Raw genomic sequence first — 25,669 nt, forward strand, 5'->3', positions numbered from 1 at the left:
GAAGAACTGAACTTGGTTGACATGTGGTTTCAACAAGATGGCGCTACATGCCACACAGCTCGCGATTCTATGGCCATTTTGAGGGAAAACTTCGGAGAACAATTCATCTCAAGAAATGGACCCGTAAGTTGGCCACCAAGATCATGCGATTTAACGCCTTTAGACTATTTTTTGTGGGGCTACGTCAAGTCTAAAGTCTACAGAAATAAGCCAGCAACTATTCCAGCTTTGGAAGACAACATTTCCGAAGAAATTCGGGCTATTCCGGCCGAAATGCTCGAAAAAGTTGCCCAAAATTGGACTTTCCGAATGGACCACCTAAGACGCAGCCGCGGTCAACATTTAAATGAAATTATCTTCAAGAAGTAAATGTCATGAACCAATCTAACGTTTCAAATAAAGAACCGATGAGATTTTGCAAATTTTATGCGTTTTTTTTTTTTTTAAAGTTATCAAGCTCTTAAAAAATCACCCTTTATATCTCATACTAATTACCTGTTTATATTTAACATAATTATCTTTATAATTTTTCCGCCTTTTTTTAATATATGCAAGCATAATTATATTTGCATAATTAATACCATAATTGTTCTCAATTTACCATATCGAAATTAACTAATTTTTTTAATTTAATTATTTTTTTTTTTTAATTTTTTTTTTTTTTTAAGTTATCAAGCTCTTAAAAAATCACCCTTTATATCTCATACTAATTACCTGTTTATATTTAACATAATTATCTTTATAATTTTTCCGCCTTTTTTTAATATATGCAAGCATAATTATATTTGCATAATTAATACCATAATTGTTCTCAATTTACCATATCGAAATTAACTAATTGTACAATTAGCATTTAATTTACAGTAAGTCGATGTTGATCTCATGCAACCTTGCAGTGTATTTAATAAGTTAATATGTTTACAGATTTAAAGTTCACATTTTATTGTTGTTTCGTATATATACTTATTTTTTACTTAAGGGATATGATAGGAAAAGTAATTTTTGTTTTGATCGACTGCTTCATAACTATCCCACTATACCGCTTTGTTCAAAATTTCAAATGTTTCATTTGATCTAATTTTGTTCGGTGTCTTTGAGACAGTTTTTTGAAATTTTGAAGCCATCCATGACTAACGTAAACATCAGTTTCGGTTTCCTTCAATTTTTAATGCAAGTTTTTGGCTTTTTCTTTCAACAATGAAATCAGAAAATGTGTCGTTTACGAATTTTTAAAACCATTGTCTTTTCGTTTAATGTCATAAATCATGGATTTAGCAACATTCATTAGAAAATCAAACTGAAATTAACTTGGATTCCTTAAGTTCGGAATTATTTAAGATCGATACAAAATTCACTAAAATATTGAAAAGTTTATTGTTCATTTCGTGCCTTGTGCAAGTTTAAGTATAGTCAATGCACAAAAAATTGTGTTCACGTTTCTGGGTATTCAAGTTTTAGAGTGCTCATGTTTTCGAGCGTGCGCTGTATCCGTCAGTTTAACGCCAACATTTTTTGAAAGCACAAAAGATTATTCAGAAACACAGAGAAAAATTCCAAATCGGTCGGAGAATGGGTTTAACCTTATCAAATTTATTTAAAATTTATCTAAATTTTACTTTAATAAATCAAGAGTTGAGTAACCCTAAATAAATATTTATTTTACGAATTGCACAATTAGCGTTAGAAGTCACATGATAGTGTAATTAAATAAGCGAGCTTAGACATAAAGATTTATTTCATACGCTTTGCAATACCAATCATAATGGTATTTGGTCACAATTTACGAAGAAGCTAACACGGTCTGAATCCACGCCAAATATGTTGCCACATTCACATAAACACCGGGCACCCCACCTTGACCGCAGCCAATACCCCAAGCCACCATGCCGACCACATACCACATATTGTTCGTCTGACAAACCAGCGGTGCTCCACCATCGCCCTGTGCGGAGACGAGAAAGAGAGATGTGAGTATAATTAAGTGCATTACGTGCTGCAAAAACTTCGCTCGCTTCGTTTTGTTCCAACCTCTGCACACTTTACTCACCGTACACGCATCCTTGCCCGCTTGACCGCCGGCACAAATGAAACTACTGTTATTCAGTTGAAAAGTTTGTCCGAGACGCGTGGCTCGCAGCATCGTTTGACAAGCTGCATTCGTAATGAGCGGCACATCGACTTCGCGCTGTATGGCCTGATAAGCGCCGGTAGGTCCAAAATCATTTTTACCCCAACCGGCCACATAACAGGTTTGACCCACAAATGTTGTGGTTGGCAAGCAGACAGTACCCACTGTGGATTTGGTCATCAGCGAAACGGCCGAGGAGAGTCGTATGATAGCGACATCATTTTGCAAATTGGTCGGATTGAAATTCGGATGAATGAAAACGCTGGCGATGGCAAGATCCTGTGCGGGTATCGGCTCGGAGGTGCTCGCTGCATCCCATTCGCCAACGCGCACCTTGAAAGAGGACGTGCTGTGCGGCAAGGAAGAAACAAAAAACATGAAAAAGATACAAATCAAAGTAACCAACATAAAAAACGGAAGTACGCGTTTGCCTTACGCAATATTATAAACTTTATGTGCGGCTGTGAGCACATGCTGCGGCGTGATTAGTGCTCCTGCACCCAAATATACTTCGGCTGTGGTGAGCAATGCCGCCACCCATGGATATTCGCCGAATTGCGCTTGACCTGCACCAGCTGCGGTGCTTCCGGGCGGTGGCGGATAACGACGTCCGCATTGGTACGAGCCCGCCTGACAGCAAAGCTGAAGTCCGTAATTGCAAGAGGGTGGTGCCAATGTGGTCGTAACGGCTGGCTAATAAATTGAAAAAATCACGGTTTATCTCATTTCGTCATACTCGTTACTCTATATTGCACACTCACATTGTTCACGATGCGTATGTCGATTTGCCCACTGCCATCCGTCGGTGCTGTTGGTAAGGGATTGGGGCAAGAGCCTGGCGGCACACAAATACAATATGATGATGCAATAGGTGAGACAGTAAAAGGCGGTGTGGTGCCAACTATTAGTTGTCGAGTTAAAACTGTTAGATGAGCGGAGTAAAAGAAATTTATATAATAACATGATTTTGAACTTCACTTATTGGAGCCTAATTCTAATAAATAGCACCCTTAACAATACCGTTATAAAACTCTAAAATAAGAAGTGAAGTCGAGATTAACAGAGTTCCCACTTATGGGCGATAGGATGGGGACGCTTATGGGGTCTGAAGTGAAACAAATCTACATTATACTCAGAATAACGGTTATTATATAAGGCAAGAGATATTTTCACATAACGGACATATTTCCGCCTAAACTATTACTTCTACGAGCTTTTTCAGCTAGTACTAAGTTCGTCAGATGGAATCGGAAATTAAAAAGTAACGTTTGCTTCTCTAATAGAAATATATTCATAATTTTTATTAGAACTAGCCTTATACGGCATTTATTTTATTATTCTTATTATATTATAATATATAATATATAATCCATCTCGACGCTACTATTAAGTTTTTTCACCTGTGCTTCGTTGCAATTTTACTCAAAACTCTATAAATTCTCTTTTTTCTTTTTGTCTCTAATTTTGTTGATGTTTTTCCCTCATTTACAAAATTGTACTATTTTTATACTCTCGCAACATGTTGCACAGAGTATTATAGTTTTGTTCACATAACGGTTGTTTGTGTCACCCAGAAATAAAAGAGTTAGATATGGGGTTATATATATATATAAATGATCAGTATGACTAGTGGATTTGAAATCCGGATGTCTGTCCGTCCGTCTGTCCGTCCGTCTGTCTGTCCGTCTGTCCCTGCAAGCGATAACTTGAGTAAAAATTAAGATATCTTAATGAAACTTGGAACTCATATTCCTTGCACCCCTGCTTTCGAAAATGGGCAAAATCGGTCCACTGCCACGTTCCATTAGTCGTTTCTTTTAGCCATTTCCTTATACAGTCCAAAAATGAAAGAAATCGGATAATAATCACGCCCACCTCCCATACAAAGGTTAGGTTGAAAACTACTAGAAGTGGGTTGACTCAATAACGAAAAACGTCAGAAACACTAAATTTCACATAAGAAATGGAAGATGGAAGCTGCACTCAGACTTTTTCACAAAATGTAAAATGGGCGTGGCGTCGCCCACTTATGGATCAAAAACCATATCTCATCGGTGCCTAAGAATAATTTTTCACCGAAAATATGGGTAAATCTCTCAGATATTTTAATGTAATTCACTTCCTCTGAATTTTTTTCTTATCACATTTTGTCTATGTACCAAATGTGGTTAAAATCGGGTCATAACTTCCCCCAGATCTCATATACCTAATTATAGATAATATAAAATTAAGTGGACGTATAGTCTTAGATATATTATATCTTGGTGGTGTAAACGGTTCAGAAATTACCTCAATCCCCACATCCTATTTATGATGATTTCCGTTATTCTATTGAACTTTAATCAGAATATATGGGTCGAATTGTGTTATCTTTATAAAATTACATCAATAAATTGCGAGAGTATAAAATGTTCGGTTACACCGAACTTAGCCTTTCCTTACTTGTTTTAGGTTAAAATCTGGTTGTCTTAGACCGGAACAATTAACATTTTTGGAATATTTACGAACCTAATACTTTCAGTTAAAAGACCAATTCCAAATTCATTTACAGCTCTTGACTGAAGGCGAAGAATACCATAATTTTGGAGGAACATAAACCTTTAAACATCAAAAGGAGTAATGTTCAAGTAATGTAATGTGAAATAACGGAAATTTTAAAACTTCACAGATACGAAAAGTACAATTGTCAAATTTTTTATTATGTTGATATATATGCTTGGTATCGCAAAGCACCAAAACTGGTCTATGTGTGGCTTTATAGCCTACAAGAGTAACCTAACCTATATGTGTCCCTGAAATATGACGTATTCTTTTGAAATTCGAGATTTTCGTTTGTTAAAAGCTCATACTATATTGCCTGTTCTTGTATTATTTGTCTAAAACAATACTGTAGCGATGCTCCACACATGGCTCCGTGTGAATTTTTCATATTATCAAAAATAAAGAGAACCTTAAGGAGCCGTCGTTTTACAAGCATACATGAAATCGCTGAAAGAGCCAAATATTATCCTTAAAATCAATTTGAAAAGTGTTTCTACGTTTGGAATAAGCGCTGAATTAAGTACATAATATCGAATGCGAACTTTTTTAACACTAAACCTACCAGAACGGTCAAAGGACCGCTTTTGAGACTTAAAAAAATAATTATTAATTATTATATGATAATTATTTTGTGTATATTGTTTATCTAAATTCTGTATTAATTACCATAAATTGGAAAAGACTATGATTTTTATTTTAAAAGCGGTTATTTGACCGCAATCGATAGAGATAGATATGCATATAAAATATATCGGTAAGTTTAGTGTTAAAGACGGCGAATGTAGACGAATGAATGAACAATTTTCAAAAAACGAAAATTCCCGTTATTTTTTTAAGTACACCTCGCATCCTTGGTGGCAACGATTTTGAAAAATAAAATCAATCGGACTGCCTACTAATTTAATTCTATTAAATAAAACTCACTATAAGCAAGTATATTTCATTAAACGAATTCACTCATTTTGGTGTTGTTGTATATTTTTATGATTTGAATATTGTCACAAAGCTTTTATATAACCCAACTGCATAAGCGTTTGAAATTGCGTATCACCTGTTGCCGGCGAAGCGACAGTATTGCTGCCATCGCCAGTGCTGCTGCCATTAACCGAGCTAAATGTAAATCCTGCAGCGCGACGTACCGTATCAACGGTGGATAAACCATGCGCGCCATGAATATAATCCGACAAAAGCGCCACCAAGCACAGCAGACAACTAAAAACGAATTCGCTGAAGTGAGATTGCATTTTTTCGCGTCAATTGAAATTGTGAATATGAACGTATGTAACTATCCGTCGTGGGAAGGTCCTTTGTTCAGCAAACAGCAACTATATAGCTTTGTGTGTGAGTGCTTTTGCTATTTCACAGTTGCGCTATCGCGTGTGTGCACCACCAATACTGTTTGAAATCACTAGAAATTTTGCACGCTTATTCAACCGCCACTAAAGTAATCCACTCGACAAGTCGCGTTCGTCAACTGCTCGCCATAATTTGAAACATTTTAATTTTATATGAATTATTCTTTTCAATCTGGAGCGACTAATGTGAGTGGACAAAAAAAGTTGACAATAAAAAAATTAAAAACAAATACACCCACATAAATAAAACCACAATAACAATAGCAAATGAGTGTTTGGGGAAAAACAATTCGTGGAAATGCTCATTGCTGCACGCTGCTGGATAATTTGCTCAGTCAGGCAACGAAAAATGACACCGATGAAATAATGTTCAATACAAACCAGACACAGGGTCGTTTGATCGGTCGATCCTCCCCACTGATGACACATACTCGTATATGTATATGTATGCACATATTCACACAAATCCAAGGCAAAAGGCAATGAAAATAGAAATAAAATTTCATTAAGCGCATGCTGATGGGTTTTCCAGGCGCTCAAAGGCAAAATGACACGCTTTTTGTTGCTTTTCAATTTTTTACTATTGACGTTTTTTTTTTGTTGGCACTGGTAGGCTTTTAATTCATTGGTAGTGATTGGTGGCGCATGTGTTCGAGCATGTAGCAGCCACATGTGCATTGACGGCTAGCGAGTAATTTGGCTTTGTAAAAATGTAATGGAAAGTGTAAAAAAGTAGTCGTATGAACGAGCTGCAATCAACATTAAAAAAACGGCGCTTGTGTGACATGTTAAATTACTGTTAGCGCAAATAATTCGATTATAACAGCTTAATGGGTTGCAGCGAGCAGCGAACAACAGCAGCGGTGACAGTTAAGTCAACAGCAGCGCGAAAAATGATTTGTTAGTTCATGATTTGATTGACATGCATAGATATGTGCATGTATATGAGTAGTGACTGATGTTTAGAATGCGGAGAAAAAAATGGTCACAGCGCATGCGCATATAGTGAATTGTATTTGTCGATATATACTCGTACAAGGGCGGTTCAATAACACTTAGCAGACAAATATATGTATATAATTTTGGCAAAGGTCGGCAAACATAATCGCAGTTTACTTCTCAACATCACTTGCTTTTAGGTCGATGCACTTGACACTGCGATGACCGGTTGCCATTCGTCGACCCAATAATTCGCCATGGTAGAGCCCTGTGATCGTTTTGTCCTTCACAACTAGACGATGTAAATTCCACTTAGTGAATTCAAGAAAAAGTTGCTCTTAACCTTTTCGACTGATAGGACAAACTTTGCTTTTTTCGGAACGAGTTCACCGGGTGAAGTCTATAGTTTCGACTATTCCATGACATCTATCTAGAAAGTGTGTTCTAAAAATAACGGAGCATCGTTACAGTATTGTTTTTGGCCAATAATTCACGAACAAGAAACGAAGTGAGAGCTTTTAACTTCTGTCACGTTATTCTTCGTGGTAGGCGATGTACTTATCGGTTCGCGCTCATACATATTCGTTGATTAATATTTATTTATTTCCGATTTTCTTTATGCACATATCATCTTTTTACATTTAGGGTGCTATTATAGAGATATTGAATTTCCTGGAGGTATAACAGTCAAACCAGCTATCAAAGTACACATATTTCTTCAACCATGGCTTTATTGGAACGAACATTTTGTGACCGAGTAGACTCCATTAGATTGTCGTCAAGTCAGACTTGCTACGACGGACCATTTTCTGCGTTTTATTTTAAATAAACTTCTCTTTCTTTAATCAAACTATTTACTCTCAGAGGTATGACAATTTAGGTAACTCCATGACGAATGAATATAAATTAAAATTTTTTTTTTGCGAGGTTCTCGTCTGAAATTCGTTCTATCATTACCCTATAAAATGAAAAAAATTTCAGCTAAACAAGTAAGGAAGTGTTAAGTTCGGGTGTAACTGAACATTTTATACTCTCGCAAGTTATTTTTTTATTGTTATTTAACTAACACGCATTACGACCCATATATTCAGCATAATGTCCAATAGAATATCGAAAATCATTATATTATATGTGTAGTATTTATATGGGGGCTTTGCGATTTCAACTACTTTTGCCACCAAGCTACCGTATAATAAATATAATACATTTACTTCATTTTCAGTTAAGATATCTCACATATCAGCCGATATATACGTATAAAGTCCACCATAAGTTTAAAAATCCATATATTAGGTATACAATTATGGCACAGAGGTACACTAGTAGAAAAAACAGATCTCCTTTCAATTTTTTTATAATATCTGAGTGATTTAAGTATATTTTCGGTAAAAAATAGATCACAAACACTAGCTACTTCGGTATCTGGGTCTTGAAATGTTATAGTCCGATTTCGGTGATTTTAAGATGGGTGTTGTCACACTAGAAACGCAATATTTGTGCAAAGTTTGGTTCCATTTACAAACTGTGCTATTGGAATGCCAAGGAAATATTACGAACCGAATTTCGTTGAAATTGATCGAAATATGGCTTTTGACCCATAAGTGGACGGAACAACGCCCATTTAAAACTTTGTATAGAAATTTGAGTGCAGCCCTTCTGCGCCGTCTTCACCATGAAATTTAAGTTTTAATGGCCACGACCTCTGTCCCAAAAAAATTATATCTAAATATGACCCTTCCTAGTGCGATCATTTGTACCAAATTTAAATTTCAAAACTTTTTTATGGTTGAGTTATGACAATTTATATGTTTTCGGTTTTCGGTTGGGCGTGGCAATTGACCGATTTCGCTCATTTGCATTACCAACATTCTCATGGTGCCAAGTTTCATGAAGATATCTTAATTTTTACTCAAATTATCGCTTGCACGGACAGACGGACGGACAGACATTTCAACTCTACTCAGCATCATCATCATTCTGATACATATACAAAATATAGCCCTATATGTATCTAACTTTTTTGGTAGTACGTGAAACAAACAACCGTTATGTGAGCAAAACTATAATACTCTGTGGAACACGTTGCAAGAGTATAAAAGACTGTAGAGTACTAAAAAGACTGGTATAGAGGTGTAACCTAAAGTGCTGAACACAAAGACGACGACACGACACGACGTAGCGACGGCTAATCACAAATGTCGCTTTGAAGCCAGCGTCTTGTACATTTTGAAGACGGCAGCGACATATCAAACAGCAATTTCATTGTGGCCGTACTAACATCTTTCACTTCAATAAAATTTACATATTTAGTTTAAAGTGAAATTATTTACGCAAAAAATGTAAAAATGGTCGATTTATTTATTTTAAATAATCGATTCTTATTATAAATGATATATCAAAGCTATTTTACGTTTCTGCTGGCAAAATAACGTCATACTTGTGAGAACTTTGAATAATTTTCATTTCACATGTTAGTGCAGCTCTACAGCGGCCATTGTCGTCGGCAAAATTAAAAACATTTCTAATTTGGCAACAACGACCACTACAAGCCTGTTGTCGCGTAGTCGTGCTGTTGTCAAAAAATCTGTGCCCATAAGAACGCGTGTATTTTAATATTTGACAGATGTCGCTCGTCGCTTGTCGTCTTCTATGTGTTCAGCACATAAGGGTTCCAGTTCATGAAACTGGAATATCGATAAATAATAACATTATCGATAAATTTATCCCCGCTATCATATAGGATCAATATCGATAGTTTTTTATTTTTGTCAACTACCCTGCAAGACAGGTACCGGCGAATTCTTCAGTGAAAAGCCAGGGAGCGGTACTAGCACTTTCAATGAAAGTTTCTATGCGATTCTTAAGGGCGAATTGACAAAAGTACCCGAAACTCTTGTGTACGTGTGATCGTTCATCCCTTTCTTGCACATTACATTTAGCAATTTATATATACCTCTTGCACAATTCGATGAATGATCTTGGTACAATCACGGATGAAAGACCCAAAACTGCAAACGAAAACTATACGTGCACTTCCATCACTGCGATCCACAAAAGCTCAGAAACTATACCCGCTAATTTCGGTTAGTTCTACCAAAACCCCAAATGAGAATTTAATAACAAAATCATTAATTATATTTCTATATATAGTCCGCAAATAAATCATGTCTGTAATATTGATAATAGTGAAATCTTTCAATTCGTTTAAAATCGATATTGGGTGGTAAGAAGGGGCTTTAATTGCCATATTATCGAGCAGCTCTCGTAAGTCAATACACATAACTACAGAATATAAATATGTATATTATTTAGAGTAAATATTTGTTTATTCATTTATATTTCTCATGCGCATACACACATACATGCATATGTACATACATACTGAATTTTATAATAGTTGCAATGTTAAACAATTGATTAACAAGTCAGGTCCCAACAAATGGAACATGCTCTGTGAGGAAGTGAGTGAGTCAACATAGCATAGTACGGTAACATTTAAATAATAATAATTACTAAACAAGCCTGGAATTACTTAAATGGACTTTCAAATATTTTACATACTACAGGCACAGGGCGTAATACTGTTTATAAAGTGTAGGTGATTTGTAATTGTAAACCATTTCACCTATCTTCGGCTCATTCCGTTCCATTGATTCTGTACCATATAATGTGATTATCATGATGAATGATTCTGAAAGTTATTGATATCTCAACCTAGTATTGACTGTGGAGATATTAACAAATCCATGTAATCAATAAAACACCAAAACAGAAATTATAAATATCGTGGTTAACTAATAGAGCTATATAGAAGTACCTGGACCTACGTCTTGAACTGGTTGTTCCTGTAAAACCAGCTTATGGGTTTTAGATTCCAGTGACGGTTACAACAGATTGCACAAAATAAAAAAAATCCTAACGAACGGGTGGCAGAGTGATCTCAAAAATTGACAAGAGTCATATATCTGTCGTTAAACTTCCAGCAGGCAAAAAGGAGGAATTCTACATACTTAACTGTAATAGAGTTGATACATACTTCATTTAACAGCATATCATTTGAAAAGTATTATTTAAAGAACATGATTTATTATTATAGTTTAAATAATATATGTATGTGACATTTTTGATATTTAAATTATTTGTATTCTGACATCGCTCAGCATACTTACTCTTGGCGACACCTACAATTTCACAGTAATAACAAAAGTTGAATGCAACCCTGTGTGTATAGCAAAATAACAAAAATATGAACGATTCAGCAGACAAAACAAACGAGTGCGTTGAGCATAGGTAACGAGTTGCCTTAACGAATTAGCTCACAATAAAATTAATAGAACAATCGAGAACGATTGAAGTGAAAATTTTTCGACAGGCGCTTCGGCCACGGATAAAGTCTTAATATTGTAAATAAATTTGCTGGAAACTTTACTTTAACACACCAATCATGACACGTAAGTTTTAAATCTGCACAAAGTGTTTTAATTGTATTTTTACCGCTTTACAAATTAAATATTTTGAGATGGATGTGCTCGTTGAGATCTAAAGTTGGCGTATTATAAAAATTTTATTGAGTCGGCAAAACAATACATATACGATTTTTAAAAGGAAATGTACAAGTGATAATTTATGAAATTTAAATAATGTTGCCTAACAAAAATGCATTAAAATACAAATAGACCAAAAGGTTCAACTACATAGTTATAAACTTGCATGTGGAAATGTACATACACATAATAATTGGAGCTTTCCATGTGTGCTCATTGTTTAAATATTATTTATTTGGTTCAAATAGTTAATATCTTCGACTCGGAAAGCAACTGTATAAATAACCTGGTATTATTTTCGTGAATACCTGTCGTGCAGTCATTACGGAAGCTATTCAATGCATTACTTCATGTATTTGTAGTAAAATTGTTATCAAATGACATTTCCTACATATATATATATATATATATATATATATATATATATAGAATTTGTTATATGTGGCAGTCTTCAATGTTATTCCCTTTTTGTCAATAACAAAATGTGTGACTTCATGCTTATGTGTGTATTAATATACATATTATATACGCATAAAACCGGTATAAACATTAACTCGTTAGGCTGAATAATAGTTGAGGAAGAATACAACAAAGAAAATTTGTTTAAATTTTTGCATAAATCACAAATTTATACGTATGTAAATGAGAATTATTTCTAGAAACTTAAATCACGTTATTTCAAAGAGTTTAAAAGAACTTGATATCCATCGTAAATATACTGATAATGTGATTGATAGCAAAATGAATCCCGAAAAATAATGAGACTTATATTTACATTAGGAATTGAAATATTGTATTACAAATAAGTTTATATATTAAGTCGTCATGACACGTGGTATCATAAGACTTTCTTAAAGATATTTACACAAAATTTTAGTATGTTTTTTTTGCAAGCAAAGTATTTATCGTGCCTTAAAAAGTGTGCTACAGGAACACAGAATTTTGATTTAATCAAACATTTCTATAAATTTCAGGTGGAAATCAAAGAGATCTTGCCCGCCAAAAGGCCCAGAAAAAAAACCAAGAACTGAGTAAGGGCAAACGAAATGATAATTTAACGGTTGAACAACGAAAAGCAAGGTATTTATCACTTTTTTGTATCTCATGTATTTTAAATATTAAAATAATTTTTTAATACAACAGAGATGCTGAGTTGATGCGGGAAAAACAGAAAAAGAAAGAAGAAGATGCTGCTGCAGCCGCAGCCGGAAAAGTTAAATAATCTAAATAAACCGTAGCAATCCAACCAATAGCTGGCATTTAAGTTAGCAACTGTCAAAAGATGCACCAACTACAAAATCTTCAGATATTCTGCCGCTATAGTGTTCTGGCTCGCAATTCTAACTGGTTGAAGGAATGAGTGAAGGAATGCTGTAAAGTAAAGAAAACATAAAACACGAATCTTAAACAACTAAATTATTAGCGCCGTAAAACGCAGCAAGGAGCAGTCTAAAAATAACTTAGCAAATTATAAATGAAAAAATTCCTGTACAGAAATGTCAAAACATTAATTGCTGATGCCTGGAGCTGCGTAAACAAAATTCACTTTCCCATACTTATTCACACATGTAGACACCATATATCATTTAATTTTTTTTTTTTACATTTACCAGTAAGTTTCCCCGTTATATATTTTCTCTAATGTTGATGATGATTGACGTTAATTATTTTTACCTGACTAAATTTTAATATTTAAGATGGAATAAAACAAAAATTGAAAATTCAGAGTTATACCTATTACAATTTTGAAGAAAAGAAACAGAAAACGAAAACAAATTTAGATAATGACTTAAGTTGCAAAGGGAATCTATAACTAGCATTATGAGAACATAACACCACAAACAATTGCAATATGAAAAACAGACCATAAACAAGGGAGTAAAAGAGAGAGAAATTAAAGAATTCAATTAGAAATTAGTTACTTAGTATTTTAAGGCGATATTATGCAACACAAAAAATTTAATAAAAATAAATATGCTAAACATGAGCTAAATTAGAACTGTTGTTGTTGTAGCGGCAAAACACATTCTTCTAATGCTTTTGGGGAATTGTTTTTATAGTCTTAGGGCGGATAAAAGTCAGTGAACGTTAAGTAAATCGGACTGTGAATGGTCATCTTCATATATGTACGTGTGACGATAGCATTTTGTTAAATTTTTTTGTTGTTAAATTTCTTATTTACCATCGTAAGATTTTCTGTTTGTTGCAGATTTTATGAAAAATCAAAATATCTGAAATATTTGGTGTAGAGTTTTGAATTTTTTTATTATGCCCTGCGAAAAACCAATGAACTCAGTCGGAACTTCGATAGCATGCGGTACTGACAAATTACAAGATTAAAGAAAAGTGCATGGCCAGGTGCCACATATTACAATTTTCCATCATTCATGACCAATATTTGAAGGTAAGAATTTTTGAGTCTAAAATTTATGGGTTCATGCTTTTTTGTCGACCCTTCAATACAGAACTAAAGTAAAAACATTGCATAATTTTAGGCATATCTTTTTGAAGAATTGTGGACATTCAATTTAGTAACAGCAATTATTATTTTTGCATTTTTTTTTCTGAAATGACAAGCTAAATCCATCCCAATTACAGTGAAATCGTCTGTTGGGTTAATAATTAGAAAACTTAAATCACCACTGGGGCATCTTTACTGTTCCACAGTCCGCATATTCGTACTATAAAGAACGCAACCTCATTTCCGGTTGTTCTGGAAATGGTTTTTTTCCTACAAGAACACTATTTCTTATACTATAGGGATTCATGATCCATGATAACCAACTTAATTCAAACTCAATTTGACACCGGAAAATTAAACCGGTCCTGAAGATTTGCTGCCATTCCTCTGGCACGAGCAAGCAAACCAACGTCGGTTTGACCGGACAGTAATCCCATACGGTTATGGTCATTATTTTAGCAACAGAAACTAAATTAGTAACTTTGAGGAATGGTGCCGTGTTAACAATTCATGACAGATAGAAGTACGAATCCGTTCCGTCTTCGGAACAGATATCCCATTCGGTTGTTGTTATAGAGGCTGAAAACGTTAACCAAATAAATTTGACGACTGTTGACGAGCTGATATTACCAGTCGGATATAAACCAAGTTCTGTCTCGATGGGCTTCGTACCGATCTATTGTGTAAACACCAATCCTATCGATATAGAAGAAGGATTCTGCTGTTTTAGAGTTCAATTCACTATCGCAACAAAGTTGCTACGAGAGTATTATAGTTTTGTCGACATAACGGTTGGTTGTAAGTCCTAAAACTAAACGAGTTAGATATAGGGTTACATATATCAAAATGATCAGGGTGACGAGAAAAGTTCAAATCCGGATGTCTGTCTGTCCGTCCGTCCGTGCAAGCTGTAACTTGAGTAAAAAATTAGATATCTTGATGAAACTTGGAAACTTGGAAGACGTATTTCTTGGCACCATAAGAAGGTTAAGTTCGAAAATTGGCGTAATCGGACCACTGCCACGCCCACAAAATGGCGAAAACCGAAAACACTTAAAGTGCCATAACTAAGCTATGGAAGTAAAATTTGGTATGAAGGATCGCACTATGAAGGGGCATATTTGGATGTAATTTTTTGGAGAAGTGGGCGTGGCCCCGCCCCCAAATAGGTTTTTTGTACATATCTCGCAAACTACTAAAGCTATATCAAGGAAACTTTCTAGAGTCGTTTACTTTACAATATATAAAGTAAGCACTAGTGAAGATATCGATGCAGAATTTTGCACAAATACTATGTTTATAGTGTGGCAGCCCCATGCTAAAAATCGCCGAAATCGGACCATAGGTTTTCAAGACCCCATATATCGAACATGAGGACCTCGGTGCTTCTAACCGAATATTAGGGTTTCCAACTTTCAATGGACTTTATACAATAAATGACGAATATGTGGGTCGAATTGTGTATTATATAATATTAATAAAGTTAAATAAATAAATTGCGAGAGTATAAAATGTTCGGTTACACCCGAACTTAGTCCTTCCTTACTTGTTATATCACTTTTTTTCTCCATTTGAACACATTTTTCTTTAACGGTGAACTTTACCGATGTGTGAAATAAACTAACCTGACCTACAATTGCAAACCAAATATACCTTACTGCCAACTTTAGATGAACAAAATTAAAATACCCTCGTGCAACATTTTGCAATGGGTGATAAAAACACACTCACATACAAATATACCACAAACAACAACAATAACAAGCAATAACATTTGGTAAGCAACATATTGAAATACAATAACAACCGCGAAAAATAAAGAAAGTAGCTGTGAATGACATCGCCAACGACCCACGACATCCTGCTGTTGCTGCCAGCAAACCGCATTGCTGCAGAGAAACCCCACATTTGTTGGTACGGCACGACAGAACCAACCGAAACGGTGTCTATTGCTCCAACCGCATGGCAGCAAATCAGTCGCAATCGAATGTATGTAATTCCAGCATCGTTAACGTGTTGGCTTAAATGGTTAGGCGGCTATTGATGGCTGTCGTCTATTCCTTTATCTTACACCTTGTTGATTTGTTGTTGTTATTTCTATATTGGCGCGCTGCCTGTTTGCCCACCGCCGATTTGGTCAATCTAAACGAAACAACACAATTTCCGCATTATTTCCAATGATCACACAAACGTACATACATACATTTGCGCTGATAACTCAACAGTTGACAATCACACGAAAACGCAGCCAATAACAACAGCAACTGTTGCAAATGAAAAGTTCAATTTATCTAGCGCGCTGCAACGACCCACAATGTGGCATGCTAAAAGTCCATTGACCAAAAATGGTAGTTAACAACAGCAACAACAACAAACAATATTAGTATAAATAATTATGCCATAACTGAGAAAGCCAAGAAAGGGAATGTATGTCGCATGCGGCACACGGTGTAGAATGCAGCAGACCTATTTGTAAGAGCTTGATGTAAAATCTCTAACGAACATTGACTGTTGTCCACTCTTAAAGAGACAAATGGCTCGTTGCAGCTGTGAATATTGTTTGTTGAGTGCTATTGAATTGACTTGTCGCCATGTAGACTCTGGCAAGTGTTAGTCTAAGATTTGAATTGTTGAGATTAAGAACTACCAAGAAGAATATTAAGCTCAGATAATAGATATAATCTTAACTGTCCATACTCCGTTGAGAAAAAACGACTCTAAATTTTATTATGAAGAGTTTCTGTACTCTCTACATTCAGAATGGTATAAAAAAAGAACAACGGACTTGGTACCATCTCTGGGTCGAAAACCATATTTCAGAAACTACTCGACTAATTTTAACCAAATTCTGTACATAATAATTTCTTGACATTCTGATCGTATGGATTGAAAATGGGTTAACAATCACGTTTACTTCCCATATAATACAATTTTGATTTCAATCTGATTCGTTTGGTTTAAAAAAAAAACTGAAACAAAAATAAAATTGTTGAAATCGAATTATAATTTTTCAAGACCCCAGATAAATCTCCTTATATATATTTTATAGAAATTCTAATTTTTTTTTGTAATAATGTACCCCTGTGCTAAAAATAGTTAAAATCGCGTCAAAACTTCTCCAAGCCCCCATATGCATACATACCTATCTAATATATTTTCAATTCCCGGAAGACTTTATAACGTATATATCGGGTAATATGTGAGATGAAAATTAGTGGAATCGATTCAGGAATTATCTCAGCTCTCATATGCATACTATATATAAAGATTTTCGTTATTCTAGTGGGCTTTATGTCGAATATATGAATCAAAATGTGGGTTATCTTAATGAAATTAATTAAATAATTTGCGTAAATATAAAATATGTTCGTTTGTAACCGAACTTTGCCTTCCTTACTTGTTTTAATTACTTTTTCACATTATATATTGAATTGAGTTGGAATAGTACCGGAGTAAGGAAAGGCTAAGTTCGGGTGCAACCGAACATTTTATACTCTCGCAATTTATTGATATATTTTTATTAAGATAACACACAATTTGACCCAATTTGAAAATCCTATAATTAGGTATATGAGAGCTAGGGGAAGTTATGACCCGATTTTAACCATTTCTGGTACAGAGATACACTATTAGAAGAAAAATATTTCCTCTGAATTAAATTAAAGTATCTGATATATATTTTCGGTGAAAAATTACCCTTAAGCACTGAATTCTTCATATTCGACATTCGAGTCCTTCCTTCAAAAGTTATAGTCCGATTTCGACAAATTCCGATTTTCACAAGTGACGTCACAGATCATATACAGTATTTCTGTAAAGTTTTATTTCGCTAACTTCATTGGTTCCTTATGTATATATTATAAAGTAAAGGAATAAGATGGAGTTCAAAATTGAGTTACATGGAAAGTTGTCGTAGTTGTGAACCGATTTTATCCATTTTCAACACGTGTCATCAGGGTGTCAAGAAAATAATATATATACCGAATTTTATTCGAATCGGTCGAGTAGTTCCTGAGGTATAGTTTTTGACCCATAAGTGGGCGATGCCACGCCCATTTTCAATTTTGTAAAAAAAATCGGAGTGCGGCTTCCTTCTTTATGTGTTTTCGGTTTTCGCCATTTTGTGGGCGTGGCAGTGGTCCGATTTTGTCCATTTTCGAAAGCAACCCTCTCACGGTCCCAAGGACCGTGTTTCAAGTTTCATTAAGATATCTAAGATATCTCAATTTTTACTCAAGTTATCCGTTGCACGGACGGACGGACGGACGGACAGACAGACATTCGGATTTTGACTCGTCTCGTCACCATGATATTTTGATATATATAACCCTATATCTAACTCGTTTAGTTTTATGACTTACAAACAACCGCTATGTGAACAAAACTATGTATAATATTCTCATAGCAACTTTTGTTGCGAGAGTATAATAAATATTACAAACAATTATATGTCCCGGTGCTAAATATCTTTTTAATTATTACAATGTACAGTTATCGTATATATTTGCCGTTAAAACCTCTCAGAGAAATTTAATATGAAACAATTTAATAGAAAACGTTTAGTTAAGTCACTACGAGTATATCAAACGACTGTAGCTATCGTAGCGAGCGATGAGAGTATCAAGAACCTCGTAGCGTTGAGCAAAGATCTTTGCTGCTGACAAGCGTTTTGTTTATATCTGCGAGATTGACGTGAGATCAGTAGCAACAACTGAATAATCGACTGACCGACTGACTAGACGACTAAGTGACTGCCTCTCTGACAGTCTGACACGCAATGGCAATAACAACAATGCAAAGCTTTAGCAAACAGTTGAATACATAATAAACAAATTGAAAAGTTTCGCTACTCGTACGGGCCAGCTGCCAGCGGAACGCTGAAAACGTTCAGTCGTGAATTGAATTACGTTACGAACGGACATAGCGTACTAAAGCGGTTTAGCATTTCGAGAAGTGAATTTCAAAAAACCGTTGCGTTTGTTGATATTCGAAATATTGCTCGTACGAAATAAATTGCGTAAATAAAAACTGAGGTGTTGAAGGTCGAGACCGATGACTATATTAGCGCAGATGTTGTTGATGTAAGGCAAATAGCGCAAAAAATAAAACACACAGATCGGTTAGAAGTCAAAGCGGGGGAAAAATCACAGTATACAGTACTCGTATTTTCAAGTTCAGTGCAAACGAGTTGTCGACGAAATAAATAAATTAGCATTAGCTAAGTGCTTGAATAGTATAGCTCTTGTGTATTTGTATGTTATAAATAACAACAATTCTAATACAAAATACAAAACGTTCGTGAATTGTGAAAACTAGAAAAGAATCTCAACGAAAAATCGCAAATTCAACCAAGAGCGCAGAAACATAAAGAAGCTGTAAGTGCTAAACAAAAATAAAATAAATAAACAAATGAATTGTATTCAATATTACAATAACTCAAAAAAGTAGTATACGTACATACATATGTATGTATGTTTATGAAATTCGAATAGTAACGCCCTTTGAATACTACCTTGTATTTAAAAAGATAACAAAGTAACAGTTATGGGAATTCGGGGGTTTCTACGACAACCTGCTTGACTTTCTTAGGTCGGTTTTCTTCGTTAAAATTTACATCAAGAAGTGTCCCCAGTAAAAGGCGTCTATATAGAGATCTTACACCTCCTGATCCCTACTTTTGCTTCTTTGTTTTAAAGACTTAACACTAGCTTGAGGAGATTGCAGTGCTCCAGAGTATCCGAAAATTAAGTTATTTTCAAATTTGTCCGTGAAATCAACCAAAAATATTTAATTATTTATGCTGCAGGTGATTGGGCTGTAATTAACGGAACTCGAGACAAAAACAGATTAGTCATATGGACTTAAGCATGTTATAGAACATGATCTAAATATTCTGATAACAAATAATGTATGCAAAAAATGACACATAAATTCAGTTCAATTTTTTTGTGTAAAAAATACTGTACATATTTGAAGTCTTACTGATTGAGATAATAGTTTTGAGAAACAGGCGTTTAAACGTTTGTATCCAAGCGTGCAGCATGTGGTCCCGATCTGGTTATAATAAAAATATTCTTATATTTTATTTTAATATCCTTAGGTAGATTTGAAAGAAGAAATATATTTTTAATTTATCGAGTTATGTAAGCTCTTAAGTTAATTCATCATGCTAGGAACAAGTCGGGGCTCCGTTGTCCTCTTGTGCTCTAGCACTGAACCTCTCCCGAACTTGGTAGGCGCTGGTCAGCAACTAAAATTTGCTGTGTTGCGAGATCATTTTGCCCAAGAAATCGACGGAAAAGTGGGAATACTCACAGGATTCCACTGCCCAGAGTTCGCAAGACTGTGGTTGGAACATCATGTAGCCATACTTTAGGAGAACTATGCGAACTTGCCGGATTAGATATTAGCCACCTCATGAAATTTGTGACCTTCAGTTGTCCAAGTAGGATCCATCGCGAAACCTGCCGCGTAGGTTAACCTTTTTTTAACCTAACATAACCTCTTAAGTTTAGGTCTCTTTGTGAATACATTTTTTATTTGAATCTAGGTAATTTTAAGAAAGTGCAAACACAATTTCTGCTCTAAAGTATATTTATAATACGCAGGCTTTGAGAAGATATATACCTATTTTATGAGCTTTAGTCCCAAATCTACACTTTGAATTATTCTGTTCCATACATCGCTAAGTAAAAAGGGTCAATAAGATAGAAATGCCGTTCTATGGGAAATAGGTGTGATTGAGATCCTTTTTTTTTTCAATTATAAACTGTGAATTTAGGTATCATGAGCATTAACAGTTTGTGAAATATAAAGACGCTGTCCGTCTGTAGTTGATATGAAAGTACAAATGTACCTACATATATGGGACTTCTATATGAATCCTAAATTTATGTTACTATGCAATATATTTTAACGAAGTTATATCCATTTTTATACTCTCGCAACCTGTTGCACAGAGTATAATAGTTTTGTTCACCTAACGGTTGTTTGTGTCACCAAGAAATATAAGAGTTAGATGGGGTTATATATACATAAATGATCAGGATGACGAGGAGATTTGAAATCCGGATGTCTGTCCGTCCGTCTGTCCGTCTGTCCGTGCAAGCGATAACTTGGGTAAAAATTAAGATATCTTAATGAAACTTGTAACACATGTTCCTTGGCACCCTGAGGAGGTTGCTTTCGAAAATGGGCAAAATCGGTCCACTGCCACGCCCACAAAATGGTGGAAACCGAAAACCTATACAGTGTCATAACTAAGCCATAAATAAAGTTATGAAAATGAAATTTGGAACATAGGATCCCATTAGGGAGGGGCACATTTGGATGTAATTTTTTTGGAAAAGTGGGCGTGACCCCGCCCCCACATAGGTTTTTTGTATATAACTCGCAAACCAATAAAGCTATATAAGCCAAACTTTCTGCAGTCGTTTCTTTTAGCCATTTCTTTATACAGTCCAAAAAAGAAAGAAATCGGATCATAACCACGCCCACCTCCTATACAAAGGTTAGGTTGAAAATGACTAAAAGTGGGTTAACTCATTAACGAGAAACGTCAGAAACACTAAATTTTACATAAGAAATAGCAGAAGGAAGCTGCACTCAGATTTTTTTACAAAATGAAAAATGGACGTGGCATCTCCCGCTTATGGGTCAAAAACCATATCTCAGGAACTACTCGACCGATTTCAATGAAATTCGGTATATAATACTTTCTTGACACCCTGATGACACATGTGAAAAATTGATGAAATCGGTTCATAACCACGACAACTTCCCATATAACTCAATTTTGAATCCATCTGATTCCTTCACTTTATAATGTATACATAAGGAACCAATGAAGATAGCGGAATAAAACTTTACACAAATAGTACATATCATCTCTGGCTTCAATTGTCGAAAACGGACTAAAACTTTTCAAGACCCTAGATATCGGACATGTTGAACTCAGCGCCTAAGGATAAATTTTAACCGAAAATATGGGTAAATCTCTCAGATATCTCAATTTAATTCAGGGGTAATTGTTTTCTTCTAATAGTGTGTCTCTGTTCCAAAAATTATTAAAATCGGATAATAACATCTCCTAGCTCCCATGTACCTAATTATAGGTTTTTCAAAAATACGGTGAGCTTTAATCTACATATATGTATTGGTTAATATGTGAGATACTATATCTTTGCGAAATTAAGTGCTGGTGAAAATGAATGAAATCGGTTCAGGAATTACCTCAGCCCTCATACACTATATAGGACGATTTTCGTTATTCTATTAAACTTTGTGCCGAATTTATAGGTAAATTTGGGTGTTATCTTATTAAAATTTCTTCAATAAATTGCGAGAGTATAAAATGTTCGGTTGCACCCGAACTTAGCCTTTCCTTACTTGTTTTTATATATTTTTATATGTTTTATTTGATGCTCAAGTTATCAGTCACACATACTGGCAGACGAACTGAGAGACCTGAAATTATAATTTTATTTGGTAAATTGTCTTATCATTTCGATCATTTTAATGAATTTTTCCAAATATTTATGCTTTATCGAGACAAATGCTTGAAGTTGCAATATTGTAGCTCGTCAGGCGATTGGTCTTCGAAAAATAGATATTTTAAATGTTCAATGTGCCTCCTGTGACAATAACAATAACACTTGTATTGCTACCGTTTAATTTGATCAGCAGATAACGATCTTTGTAAACAAATACACTGCCAGCAGCAATCAGCGACTTGCAGATCACTGATAAAGATCGATACAGATCCGGCAATTCACAGGCGCCGATAACAGAGAAAGCATCTTTTTTATTGATTGCCTGCAACCTAAAGCATTTTATTTTTTATTTCTAATGAATTTTTTACATACCTAAGTAGATACATACATATGTATATATATATACTTATAGGACAGTATTTATGTATACAAACATTTGTTATGCGCTCAATGCCAATTGGTATGCATTTTCATGCCTCATCACACAGACGATTGCATAAATGATCATCGAATAGCATTTTCAAGTGCAAATTCTCTATTTACAATAAGCGATACATATGTACATATTTACTATGTGTATATTGTGAATATTTGAGTGTATGATGTGTGGCAGTTTTTTACTTACTGTATTTTTTCTCTCAGATGAAATCGAAGTGATAAACGATCGCTCGGAAATTGAGTTAACAGGCGTACAGCGCTTGTAAGCAGGAGGCGCCACCTTAATTAACAACAAAAAAAAAACGCGACGTAACACCACATAGTATATAAACACAATAAAAACAACAACACAAACAAGCGAGCGCGTTATTTTTCGTATTTTATTTCCATTTTTTATATTTTAAAACGAAACTTTGTATGCGACTGTTTGTTTGTCACACGTGTTGTTGTTGCTGCTTGTTGGTGTCTAATTTAAATACGCAAATGACAAAGGCAGCCAGCCAGTCAAGCCCGCCAAGTAGCCATATAGTCAGCTGTGCGTTGTACCCCCCAGCGGACGGATGGTCGGTCGGTCAATCAAGCGTACAACAATAACAACGACGACAATCAACAGGCACCAGTGGAAGGCACGAGTCAAACGCCAGTCAACTAAACAACAGCAACAACAATGAGCAACAGTAGCTGTATATTTGATTTGTGTGGTCTAATAAACACCTGTGTCACAATACATAAGCTATCACACAATGAATCGACAGTAATGCGACTATAGTAGGTAACTCCTGTACACCCTGTACAATAACTACATTGAGCGCATCTCCGTAAGCGAAAGTGTTAATTAATATGTAATTTATGTATTTCATACATTGTTACCATATTTTAGAGCTTGAATCACTTGCTTGTATTAGTTTTAGTACAAGTCACGTTTACCATTCAAAAGCAAGTTTCGATCATTCTTCATTCATTTTAATCACATTACTCACAAACACACATATTTAAATTTTGTTGCTACTCAAGTCGTTAACCCTCGCTTTTACTACGAAATATATAATTAATTTCAGTCGATGTCATTAGAAAGTTTACGGTCTAGCCATTATTTTACTCGGCCAATAAGGCATTTCATTTACGTAAAAAATTTGCCTTCAATGAGGCGCCAATTTTGGGTTAACCACCGCGACGTGATTAGGTTTGCTTATAAAATTTTTTGTTTGGTTTATTTCAGAGGAATGGTTATTTCACTTTTATTTTTGCCGCCGGCGCATATTTTGTTTGTTTATAGAAGTAGCGAAAATATTTGAATAAAGTGCCCTCTTTGCCATATATATTTGCTAAAGTGTATTAACAGATATAGTACTACAAAACGGTAGATAAAAAAAATAAAAATTATTCAATAATTCTAAATAAAATTAGGTTATGTAACTCTATAGACCTTTTTCATGCAATGTAGATAATACAAAGTATAAAGAATAAGCATAAATATTCAATTTAAGAAATTGCGAGCTGAATAAAGCGTTGAATGTGTAATATTTATCTGCAATCTTAAATAATCCGAGAACTCTATTTTAATATAAAAATTTCGGTCGCACAGCTTAGAAATTTATTTGATTCAATCTTTGTACTATCACAAAGAAAATTCCAAATTATGACGAAATTACAAATCTCCAACTAGTCACAAATGCGTATTTTCTCCGTTAAAAGCTGAGTAGTCATATCTTGAGCATATATTCTCAGTATATCTTATAGACTTCCTCAAGACAAGAAAGTGTCGTTTGATACTTAGGTAAATTTTAAAGGAAAAATCATGTCATACAGCTTTTTAAATGGGTTGAATCGAAGCGGTATTGTCCGCATAGACTTTAAAATATTCCCACAGGAAAAAATCTAACGGTGTGATATCACATGATCTTGGTGGCCAATCGACAGGCCCAAAACGTGGTCTATTCGGTCGAATATTGTCTAATAATGCATGCTGGATCTCAAGATGGGTGACCGTGTTGCGAATAGTATGCTCAGTATGCCGATTATGTTGATCATAAGTTGAGCGAAGCGCGCGAAACACATTCTTTACAGAATTGTATTAATAAAGTTGCATCATTTGTAAACGTTGTTCAGGCGTAAGTATTTCCATGAAGAGATGCCAAACAATACTGGACAAATATAACATAACAACTTGACACGACTCACGCGTGATCTGTCCAAAAAAAGACTATTGAAAACAGTACCTCTACTTGGATCACCCTTTAACACTAATAGGCGGGATTACTTTACAAAATTTAATTAGTCAGTATACCAAAATGTTGAAGTAGCTTAAGCCAATTTAACTTATTGAGGAGTTTAGAAACGGAGAGTTTAATTTAAAGAAATTGATGAGATTTCCACTATCACTCTATGTTATGTTAACATATCACTATTCGAAATTCTACTATGTCTCTAGATCTGGAGTACTTAAACTTGTTCCGTGTCGAAATTTCATTTTACATATTTTTCGTTCTATATATAATAATATTGTGAGATAACTACAAATATATGAGACACCAAAATAATTAAATTTATATCCGCAATTTAACAAAAAAAATTTCTTTCACCTCGTCATAATCTACACACAATGTAAGGTACTAAATTTAAGTGAGAATCTAATCTTATCAGAAGTGCTTCATAACTCTTACAAATTGCAAAACAAATTGTCTAAAAGCAATTAGAAGCTGACACGACAATTCTCAAGTGAAAACACACCCGTGCAAATGAAACTCGTAAATAAAAAGTGTTTAATTTTT

At 34.7% G+C, this 25,669-nt stretch overlaps 3 protein-coding genes across 3 annotated transcripts in view; 2 read left to right on the forward strand and 1 right to left on the reverse strand.

The window, feature by feature from the left end:
- Positions 1-1,445: 1,445 nt before the first annotated feature.
- On the reverse strand, positions 1,446-6,285 carry LOC105215805 (phenoloxidase-activating factor 2). The gene is made up of 5 exons (XM_011189928.3): positions 5,721-6,285; positions 2,890-3,050; positions 2,565-2,821; positions 2,048-2,477; positions 1,446-1,942 (listed from the first exon to the last, which is right to left on the reverse strand). The coding sequence occupies exons 1-5, from the start codon at positions 5,911-5,913 to the stop codon at positions 1,781-1,783; spliced, it is 1,203 nt and encodes a 400-aa protein (XP_011188230.1). The 5' UTR covers positions 5,914-6,285; the 3' UTR covers positions 1,446-1,780.
- Positions 6,286-11,252: 4,967 nt separating this feature from the next.
- Positions 11,253-13,234, forward strand: LOC105215806 (putative SERF-like protein). Its single transcript, XM_011189929.3, has 3 exons — positions 11,253-11,414; positions 12,482-12,587; positions 12,651-13,234. The coding sequence occupies exons 1-3, from the start codon at positions 11,408-11,410 to the stop codon at positions 12,727-12,729; spliced, it is 192 nt and encodes a 63-aa protein (XP_011188231.1). The 5' UTR covers positions 11,253-11,407; the 3' UTR covers positions 12,730-13,234.
- A 522-nt stretch (positions 13,235-13,756) lies between these two features.
- Positions 13,757-25,669, forward strand: part of LOC105215809 (uncharacterized) — a 38,342-nt gene continuing 26,429 nt past the window's right edge. The window contains exon 1 of the mRNA XM_029042601.2: positions 13,757-13,911. Within this exon, the coding sequence (XP_028898434.1) occupies positions 13,858-13,911 (54 nt within the window). The 5' untranslated portion in view covers positions 13,757-13,857. The remainder of the gene's footprint in view (positions 13,912-25,669) is intronic.

The sequence above is a fragment of the Zeugodacus cucurbitae genome, chromosome 2, assembly GCF_028554725.1.
Source record: "Zeugodacus cucurbitae isolate PBARC_wt_2022May chromosome 2, idZeuCucr1.2, whole genome shotgun sequence".
Taxonomy (NCBI): domain Eukaryota; kingdom Metazoa; phylum Arthropoda; class Insecta; order Diptera; family Tephritidae; genus Zeugodacus; species Zeugodacus cucurbitae.